Below are 10,247 nucleotides of genomic sequence, written 5' to 3'. Positions count from 1 at the left end.
TTGTGACTCATGATGTGCATGACTTATACATATTGGTACAAGATGTCTTCATTTGAAAATATATAGAAATCAGATGAACAAAAATGATGATGGTTAACCTTGATATTAGGAAGAGACATTTTTCAGAATAACTCTTAAAATAAGAAATTCGTCAGGGGCCACACTCGTTGGCATCAAAACCCTAGTGACAAAAACATCACAACATGATATGTGAGATAGACGACCAGGACAATGAGGGCTTGAGGAATACTCAAATCCATCACCGAGTGATGGTTGCTGAGGAAGTGTTGAAGGAAAAGAGCAGACTTAAAACTTGGTTGGACACACTTAAGGTGTGCAATGAGCTGGATGAAGAAAGCAGAGAGGAAACATATGTAATCTGCATTAGAGCTCATACTTCCACTCAGCAATTCCAGCTGTTTGATCACCTTTGCGATAATAAATAAAAAGCTTCTGTAGAAGACATTTTGTCAGCTTCAATTATCATTCAGAAAGAAACTATATAGCTTTAGAGTATTTTCACAAATTCAGTTTTAATAATAAGTATGGAAAAAATACATAAAATTGATAACATTTAAAAATTATCAACAAAAATTAGCCATAAAAATGAAACTTGGTTCATGAATGTTAAGCATAAATACAACAAAAACACAACCATTGCCTTCTCCCAGTCCCCAGACTGCTTGGTGCTAATAAAATGAACTAGTGGCAGAATAGATAGCCACGACCACTGCAGTGAAAATTTAATAATACTTAAGACAATTGGCGAACTTTCCCTAAACCAAAAATTAAATTATGTATGTTACTTCAACCCTCCTATATGTTATAATAAGACAAAATTCAATCGGAAAAACTTGAATTATTCATTATAAATGGTAATAAGAGTTTTCAGACAAAAATTCATCAACTCACACAATGTGCCAAATATAAAAAATAATTTCAAGCTTAAAACAATAATGAAACCGGATGGAGAATATTTGGCACGGTAGGCATAGTGGGAATGTATATAGAACCTGAGCAATCACGCACTCCAAATAAACTGTGCTGCATACAAACCAACAAATAGTGGGCTAACAGCTTACACACAATTTCTGAATAAAGAACACCTTAAAGTACAAAAACAAGTTAATTCTAATAGACACCCTGAAATCATGCATGCTCTGTTCCTTACTTATAATTATTCAACAAATCTAATCTGAGGGAATAGAGGAAAAGTGGTTCAGATAATGACCAAAGTTTCCTTCTTTGATATAAAGTGTGAAATGTCATAATTGACTTTTGAATTATGTATATAATATATTTTCTCTTGAAATCTACTGTAAACAGTAGAAAAGATAAATACAAGATCTTGCAGCAGCCTTTTACACCTCTATTTCAGCAATGGCAGTTCATGATCGAAAATTTATCAACAAGTTTTAAATCTATGTCAGAAACTTAGATACCAAAAATTTGTTTGGTAATACTGAATAAAAAAAACTTTGGCAATTTGCCATTAAATTGATGATTCCTAAAGCATTGCTGTTCGATACAAATTCCAGTCTTTGCATCCCGCTCAAATCAACTTCCTTAAAAGCTGAACTGATTTCATAGATCACTCCACATCTCGTCACTGTTCGACATGCTGCTCTGGGGGTGCGAGACGGCACACTAGGGCAACAATGTTTGTGAGGAGGGAACGGATGAACGACGGCACATTTGGCTGGTTTGCATACTTGTCAGCCACAAAACGCAAGTCTCTGAACATGTTCCTTGTGTAGGGATTGCGCCGGGATGAGTAGCGCATGGACAGGAAATGATAATAGATGAATGGCGTCAGCAGGCCAGCTCTGCCCCTGAAGAGAAAAAGCAAGCGATGAGCACAAAGCAAAGTTACAACAAGAAAAAACATTATCAAGTGCTGTTTGTAATGACGAAACGCGTTGTGTAATAATAAAACTCAGCGGAAATATTGCAATGTCTTATTTTAATAATATTAAGAACTTCCACCATATCGTGCCCAACAGCATGCAAGATAAAACTATAAACATTAAAGGCTAATTAAAAAAACATGAAATTATTCCTGTTGAACCTCTTTCACCTTCATATTAACTGCCCTCTAGAAGGGTGAGAGGACACACTATAGATAGGAGGCATGGTGGGGGTAAAAGCCGAATGTTTGGGGGTCTGAAATCTTAGTCTGGGAGTTAGGAAAATAAAGGAGAATCGATAGAGTGGGTGGGTGAAGGAGCGGGAGAATTGTGTGCATGTCTTTGAGATTCACAATGGATGGTGGGTTCGCAGATTGTTATTTTGAATTCCTCTAGACAATTGAATGCCTCTTTAAATCCTGCCAAAATTTATACAGACTGTCATGACCATCCTATGGTGAATGAAATAGCAATTTTACATTGAAAAATACCTATGATAAAAACTAAAAATGGCAATTTCCACACTTTAACACAAAACTCATCCTCCGATTATGGTTTCCACTTTCTATGTCATTTTCAAGGATACCTTTAACCCTTTCGCTGCTGTTCAATCTCCGAAAACCTACTCCTCACATGCAGCGAAAATGTTAAAATGCGTTTCCTGGGCCCATGGAGCAGGTACTTCCAGGATGGGTGTGGTACACCCTCCGAAGGGTTGCTAATCCGCGGCCCTATCCTTGACGAGCTCACCCACGCAGGACCGTCTCTTCGACCCTACCAGCAGGGGGCCTACCTCCCGAAAAGGGACCACTCTGACTGCAATTTGAAAATCAATCACTCAATCCAATCATCAAAAAATGATTGTTTTCATCGCAATCCTGCCAATCAAGCATGTCTTTTAACTGTGTTTCTACGATGAAAAATAACGATTTTGTTAACTTTTCTAGAAATGTGGCTGCGGACAACCGGAAAAATGGCCATTTTAGCAAAGTTAACAAAACCGTTATTTTTCATTGCAGAAACACGGTTCAAAGACGTACTTGGTTGCATGATCGGCAGGAGTGCGATGAAAACAATAAGTTTTTGATGATCGTATTGAGTGATTGATTTTCAAATTGCAGTCAGAGCGGTCACTTTTCGGGAGGTAGGCTGCCTGCTCGTAGGGTCGAGGAGACGGTCCTGCGTGGGTGAGCTGGTCGAGGATAGGGTCGCGGATTAGCGACCCTTCGAAGTGCTTCGGCGAAAGTGCTGACCGCATGGCAGGGAGGAGGAAAAAGTACGTCCACAGCAGTCTGCCGTGCGGACGTACTAGGTACGTCCACAGCAGTGAAAGGGTTAAACCTTGAAAATGACATAGAATGTGGAAACCATGGTTGGTAGTTGAGTTTTATATGAAAGTGCTGAAATTACGATTTGTGGTTTTTATCATGGACATATTCCACCAAGACAAGTCTGAAACGATTTTATATGAAAAATAATTGTTTCACTCCACAACAGGTAATATTAAAGCACTACCTTATCCCACAAGACCTACTTTATGTCACAGCCACCATTTAAAAAAATGTACAAACAGACTTGAGATTCATGAAAGATTGAGGCATGCAGGGAAAAAATAGGAAGACACTTACAGAAGAATGAGAATAATGACAAATGGCATCAGGAAAATCTCAGTGAATGCAATGAGCCTTAAAATGTTTCTTGACTGGAATTCAACCAATGAGATCATCAATCTGGCTCCCCACCAAGAGTTTTGGCCCAATGTCTGTGAAAGAAAAGAATATTATTAACAGTATTGTACCAGTTCAAATGGTTTACATAGAGCATCACCCACACTTGCCTTCCATCCCACAATTGACTTCCTTCTTTAATTAACAATACACCTGTTACCTTTCTTTATCCGATCTGATATTCCTGCATAGAATCTTCAGTGGTTTTCTTCGGAAAGACAAAATTCTCATTCATTTCCGTTTTCATGTTCCTCCTCGCCCCTTATAACAACTCCCTATAATAACACATTCTGCGATTCTGTCTTTCCATCTCTCAATACAGTCTCATCTACCAAATCTCCTCCTTGTTTAACTCCATGGCTTCAAAAATTATTTCCCTGGACCTATTTTCCTCTACCACTACTTACAAGTCCGCCCTAAAATGCCACCTGAACAATTCACCACTGTCTGACCCGTGATCCCCCTTCTTATGTTCAAACTTTTTTCTGTTTCTTTTATTTATTGCATTATCTTTAAGCTGTTATTTCTTTATTGAGAACAACCAACGTAAAAGCCTCTGTGCCATTTTTGGTGGTGAAATAAATAAAGTCTATCCTTCAGTTCCCTTCTTCCCCCATCTTAACTAACCTAACATCCTTTCCTCCACCATGGTTTTAAGCATTACCTCTACTCTTCTCCCTGAATATTCCCTCTAAGTCCTACACTCCCGATTTGACAAGCCCTTTCTTTACAATTGGCACTAGTTAACAATGATTTCCACCAAAATTTTTGAACAATTATTGAAAATAAGGAAAGCAGTACTTTATATTAATTAATTTAAAAACACACAACAGATCCTTCCATCTGGGTATAACTTTCCTGTTTAAGAAAAATCTGCCCAGGTTAAAAGCCCTCACCAGCTCATGCTCATATATGTACATGACTACCTTAAGATAAACCAAGCCCATGACTATTCTTTAGATAAAACCTCCATGTAATTCTTACCTTAATCAAGAAATATTGAGCAATGATTGCAGGGCTAAGAGAGAAAAAATAGTGACGCAGCAAAGAAAAAGAAACAATCTACGTACCATGTGCAATTGCAATACCCAAACTGCAAAATAGTAAAGTGTTCTTACCAATGAGATAGATAGGATCAAAAAAGAGCATATATCATGTGTGAATATCATCATAAATTTAAATGAAAATGTAATTTTTTTATAACTCAAGGGTAAAACAGCTACCTTTATGAGTTCAATATTAAGAGCATCAATAAACTTATACATCCATTTGATAGGAAACTATCAAAGAAAATTTGCTGGTAAGACCCTTGAATTAAAATTATTCAGGTCTCCAGCTGAGTCTCAACTTGTTATGTAACTATACAAGTTTAAAGTTTTTTTATATCAATGAAAAAAATCGTCAATTCACAGATTACACATGCTAATAATTTTCAACAAATAATAAAACTATATTTATTTTCAATACGCAGGGATGACAATGGAATTCAGGACTTAATTATTCAATACCAATTTGCTTTTATTTTAGAAATTTATGATTGGCAGAGCACTGCCTTTATACTCACATCCAACAAAGTTAGTGAATAACTTGCAGAGTGGAGGATTGCGAAAAGGAAGATGGGCAGTAGAACCACTGTAAACTTTGAGTTAAGGAAAGTATAATATAAATAACAACCCTGAAAAAATTCATAATTTGAAAACAAGGAATATCCAATAAAAAATTTGCTGACACTAAATGACTTACATGGCCATGAGAAGAAAAATAGAGGATCGATTTGTGTCCCCAAATGCCACTTCTTTAAAATTGCAATAAGTCGAACACAACAAGAAACATGAAATTCATGAAAAAAGACCATCACATTGTAAACCATTCACTGAACAACATTATATCCGAAACAAGGAAAGTAAATTTAGGATTACTCCACACCAACTGTCAATAATACCAACTCATGATCAATAATCAATGTATTTAAAGACTAGCAAAGTGATAGTTCTTAAGGGTCACAGCGGTTGCACAAGACTGCCAAATCGTAATTAAAATTTACCTTTTTTATTTCTATTACTAATTTTTTTAGGAAAGCAAAATAAATATTTATATGCCTGTACATAAAGCTTGAATTCATAAAAGAACTCAAATTGATAATCATAAACAGTTGCTTTTCTTTCCACTCAGGATCGGAATTATAGCAATTTTGTTGCAGAGTTGCAACTAAGACAAATTATGGCCTATCGGTGTTAAATTTTTTCATCCATGACTTTACAGTAAGAATGTGCAGGGATAATTCATTAAAAGAGAAATGGTTTCAAACACAAAATCATTCCATGCTTGTTTCTCCAGCACATGAGATATGCTCTGATAAATGCTTAGAGAAGCATGGCCTCAAAAATAACCGATGCATGAACCTATTTCTAGATGTGTGAAGGGTGAGCAGTGCAAGAATCCTTCTACTGACCTCAGACTAAGCAGAGTACTTCCATATGAAACAAAGTTATCTATTCCTAGATCTGTTACCATCATAGAGATCAACAAATGAACATAATTCCATAAAAGGTTATTTTCTAATGACATTCAAATTATGTATTACCTATCGAACAGGCAAATTAATTTTTTTAATAAATAAGATGGATAAATCTTTACATGCCACAATGCGGAATGGTGTCAAAATATTCACCTGAATGCAACAAAAGTAATTCCGAAAGATTATTAAGCCTACAATATAGGATTTAAATCTCTGCCAAAATTAGTCCAACCTCTCTTCTCAAATGGCAAAATGAAATTTTGACTGAAAACCATAGCATACAATAGAATAATGGATTCAAATTAATTGAACAACCAGAAAAGGGACCCCGCCAAAAGTTTCACTGAAATTCTGAACAGATGAAGCTAAAACTTTCTGGAAGGAATAAATAGTTAATTGAAAAGGAATGTTAGAATCAGAGCTTTCGGGAGCAGCTGTGTATTACGCTTCGTCAAGAGAGCTTTTGCAATCATTGCAGGACATATCATCAGGCGATGAATAAAAATTGGAGGGTGGATGTCATTAACATACTCGTCAACCCTCTTCACTCCACGGGAGTGGTAGGGGGAAGGGTGACCCTGATGTCAGAGGATCTCTCAGCCCTGACCTTGAGCGGCACGAGAACTTTTCCCCGTTATGATGCTGTGAAAAGGTGGATCATTGTTGAAAACATTCTGGAAACATCCAGGCTGTTTCTTCTTTTGGCAGAATTTCTTCCATGTCTGGCTAAGTTTAATGCCATCTGTTTCTGGGGGAATTTCTCCATTTTGATTGCCTTGCGTGTTAGTAATTGCTGATAAAAATATTTTTTGGGCTAATACCGGCATTTTGTTGGTTAAAATATTATTATGTCCTTACTCAAGTGATCCACCAGTAGGGTGTTTCACTAGGATCTCTGCAAGAGTCTGAATACTGGAATCCAGTAAAACAAAAAATAAACAATGCATGTGTTTCCATGAAAAAGCTATCGCCACCATCAATATAACTCAAAATAACTTGACTGTTAAGGCTGATAAAAAGACTCTCCAAAGAAAAAAGCATAATAAAGCAACTTTATTGGCAAGGAAAAAAACAAACCATGGCTTAATGACTTTGCATCTTTGTAATCTTGAAATACCCACATTGCCTAACAATCATGCATCTCATTAGCATTAACGTGCATGTGTTAAGAGCCTTTTGCTACACAACTGGCATGAGGAGAAAGCACAAAACGACCTCTTCACAGCTATTGCATAAGAACACCAATACCCTTCCAAAGCAAAGTTCCATAATATGTACTCATCCTACAAACTTCTGTGCTTTTGCTTGACAGGCAAGGACTTCACAATGCTGATTTGGCAAAACAGGAGTAAAATACAAAATTTACAAGATACACATTCCCACTCTTAATTCACTAACTTATTCATTCTGCGCAATTCATAAGAAAAGCAACAAGCAGCTTTGGGTTGAGTGAGGATGGGAGGTAAGCTTTTCAACTCGAAAGAGGCCACGAAAGTACACAATAAACATAAGACTAACATAGTTAACTTTCTACTTGACAACGTAATGAAGGATACATGTCACCGGAGCAACATATAAGAAAATCAAGGAGTAAAACAAATAGTGACAGCTGTCCTCCATCATTATGTGGGTCAAGAATTCTCTGGTTAACTGAACTCTTGGAGAGCGCTGATGGAGGCGTAGAGCACTCGAAGCTGCATTTGATGCTAATGCTTTGTAATACGCATTGTATGGGTTACTGAAAGGTGACAAAAGGAAACGATATTAAAGGCATGTATTTCTCCAAAAAATAATAGCATATCGACTAGACCAAAGTTTCCCTGTGGATGATAATATATTCCACAAAAACTTTGTAGCTCCACCAATCAGGTTTGCAACCAGAGCATGCTGCCTCAGCGATTGCATTTTGACAATTTATATGGATACATATATTGAAAATACACCACAAGGGATACCAAGTGCCAAGATTTTTTATACACTTAGGGATTTAAACAACTAGTTCAGCAGGCATCAAACTCCACTGAACACAAGACAGCATCGCTGAATGATCATTACTAGGCATTGAATAGGAGCATTTACCATAAGGAACCAGGAAAACCATTTCATTGTGTAGGATGAACTAAGTAACTAGAAAATCAACAAATTTTCATTAAAAAATTGAGAGTATCTAATCGTATAATATGTAGCTTTCCAATGCGAAGATGTGATTGGATAGCCTCAATGTTTCTGAGATTATGAACCAATGCCTAATAAGGCAGAAGAAAATACATGTCGATCAGTATGTTAACTCTCCATAGGATTTATGATCTGTCCACTACTTACAGACAAACTTACTTGGAATGACAGAAGTAAAAACATACTTTTGAAGTTCTAGAAATATAACCTATCGATTTGGAGTGGAACAATTTTTTCAAATCGGACACAGTCCAACAACCCTCTTGTCATTGAGAAAAATGACCTTTCAACTTGCTGAGACAGTTGTGAAATTAATTCACTGTCAGTGATGCTGAGGTCCAATACCTTTAAAAGCAGGGTATCATAAGAATATTGAAAACTTTTAGCTAAGAAAATGAACAGTGATTGACCAAAGAATAAAAATAATACGCAGGGAACCCCGTTCAAAGAGGATCAACTTAGAGGGCCAGCAAAAAAAACTATTCCGCATGCTATCTTATGGCTAATAAATTCCATAGGAAGAATGAAAACTATTTTATACAGTAGTTATCTCACTCTGATATGGTTGACTGAAAGTACACAAGCTTATCTCAAGGTAAAAAGTGAACCTAGATATGATGACATAACGATCAAGATTGCTACTGCTGTACCTTCTCTGCCAGAATAAAGAAGTAGCAAAATCATATCGCATTGGAGTGTAAGCTAACTACGATATAAATATGAAAAACAACTTACCCGAAAAGAGGTATAAAATATCCCAAAGTAAATAGGATTGTAAGCACCCGAGTTGCCCATAGAGCAACATCTACCTTGTGAAGAATTAAATGAGATTTGAGGGCGACCCACCCACGTTCTGGCGTGGACACATTTGGATTGTCATTGTTCCCTTGGGCACTTCCTTCACTCATATTTATTTTATTAGCTACAGTTTCTTTCCTGAAATAAAAATCAACAGAAACTTAATAAAAATAAACCAAAGCAAAGTGTCATATGATGCAACCACTGCAGCCACAGGTGTATAATTTCATATAAAATAATTTCTTAACGATAAACGAGCCGATTGCCAGGCACGGTTACTCCCTTCGCCTCAGCTTTGAGAGGGAGCGGGTAGTTAATGTTTAATATAATGACGCATACACAATTTTAGGTCTACTCTACGAAATTATGAATTACTACCATAGGAGTTGGAACGACACTCACCAAAATATTAAGCCTCAGTGTGAGCAGGGAATTTTCTTCACTTCGATAGCACCAAAGAATGAAGAAAGGTTTCACAGGTAATACTTTAAACTAGGGTCGATATGAGTTAACACCACACACGTATACTAGAACTTGGAATGGGATACTTCCTGAATTAACCGATTAACGACTTTCACTCTGGAATTACCAGACAATATTAAAGTTACTCCATATTCCGCGAGATGATGCAGCCAGCGCAAAGACAGTTGAAAATCTATTATTTTGGAGGGATTTGATTCTTCCTTGAAATAGCGAAGGTGAGATGATTCGAAAATATGAACAAATAATTGGAGTTTGCCGAAGAACACAGAAAATTTTGTCGGGGTACCGAGCAACTTATGCTTGCTTACAATAATAAGTGAGTAAGGTTTGTTTATTGCAGTTATTTGGAACAACTTTTTATAAAACTAATCTTTTTCATCTGGAAATGTTAAAAACCTTAGGCACTTTTTTCCCGAGGTCAGCCTAAATATAGTTATTAGTAATGGTTGTTTTACTTGAATTCTGTTCGTTTACATATTCGGTAAATATATCTACTGCGGCAAAATTTCAACCATTGAGCAGGAATAAATTAGCATCAGGATTGCAACATTCGTGTTGATTTCTCCCTGTTCACTTAACCTCGCCCGTCGACTAATATCATTTCTTCTTCTTCCATCGATTTCAATTGGAATCACACAC

At 36.6% G+C, this 10,247-nt stretch overlaps 1 protein-coding gene across 1 annotated transcript; it reads right to left on the bottom strand.

Moving 5' to 3' along the window:
* Window positions 1-514: 514 nt before the first annotated feature.
* On the bottom strand, window positions 515-9,841 carry LOC124162054 (Krueppel homolog 2). The gene is made up of 6 exons (XM_046538393.1): window positions 9,528-9,841; window positions 9,063-9,263; window positions 7,709-7,890; window positions 5,199-5,266; window positions 3,536-3,669; window positions 515-1,832 (listed from the first exon to the last, which is right to left on the bottom strand). Exons 2-6 carry the CDS (start codon window positions 9,233-9,235, stop codon window positions 1,607-1,609), a joined length of 783 nt encoding a protein of 260 aa, XP_046394349.1. The 5' UTR covers window positions 9,236-9,263; window positions 9,528-9,841; the 3' UTR covers window positions 515-1,606.
* Between the last annotated feature and the right edge of the window lie 406 nt (window positions 9,842-10,247).

This window comes from Ischnura elegans, chromosome 7 (genome assembly GCF_921293095.1).
Source record: "Ischnura elegans chromosome 7, ioIscEleg1.1, whole genome shotgun sequence".
NCBI lineage: Eukaryota > Metazoa > Arthropoda > Insecta > Odonata > Coenagrionidae > Ischnura > Ischnura elegans.
Note: the sequence above shows the minus strand (reverse complement) of the source record. Positions and strands in the feature narration are given on the sequence as shown.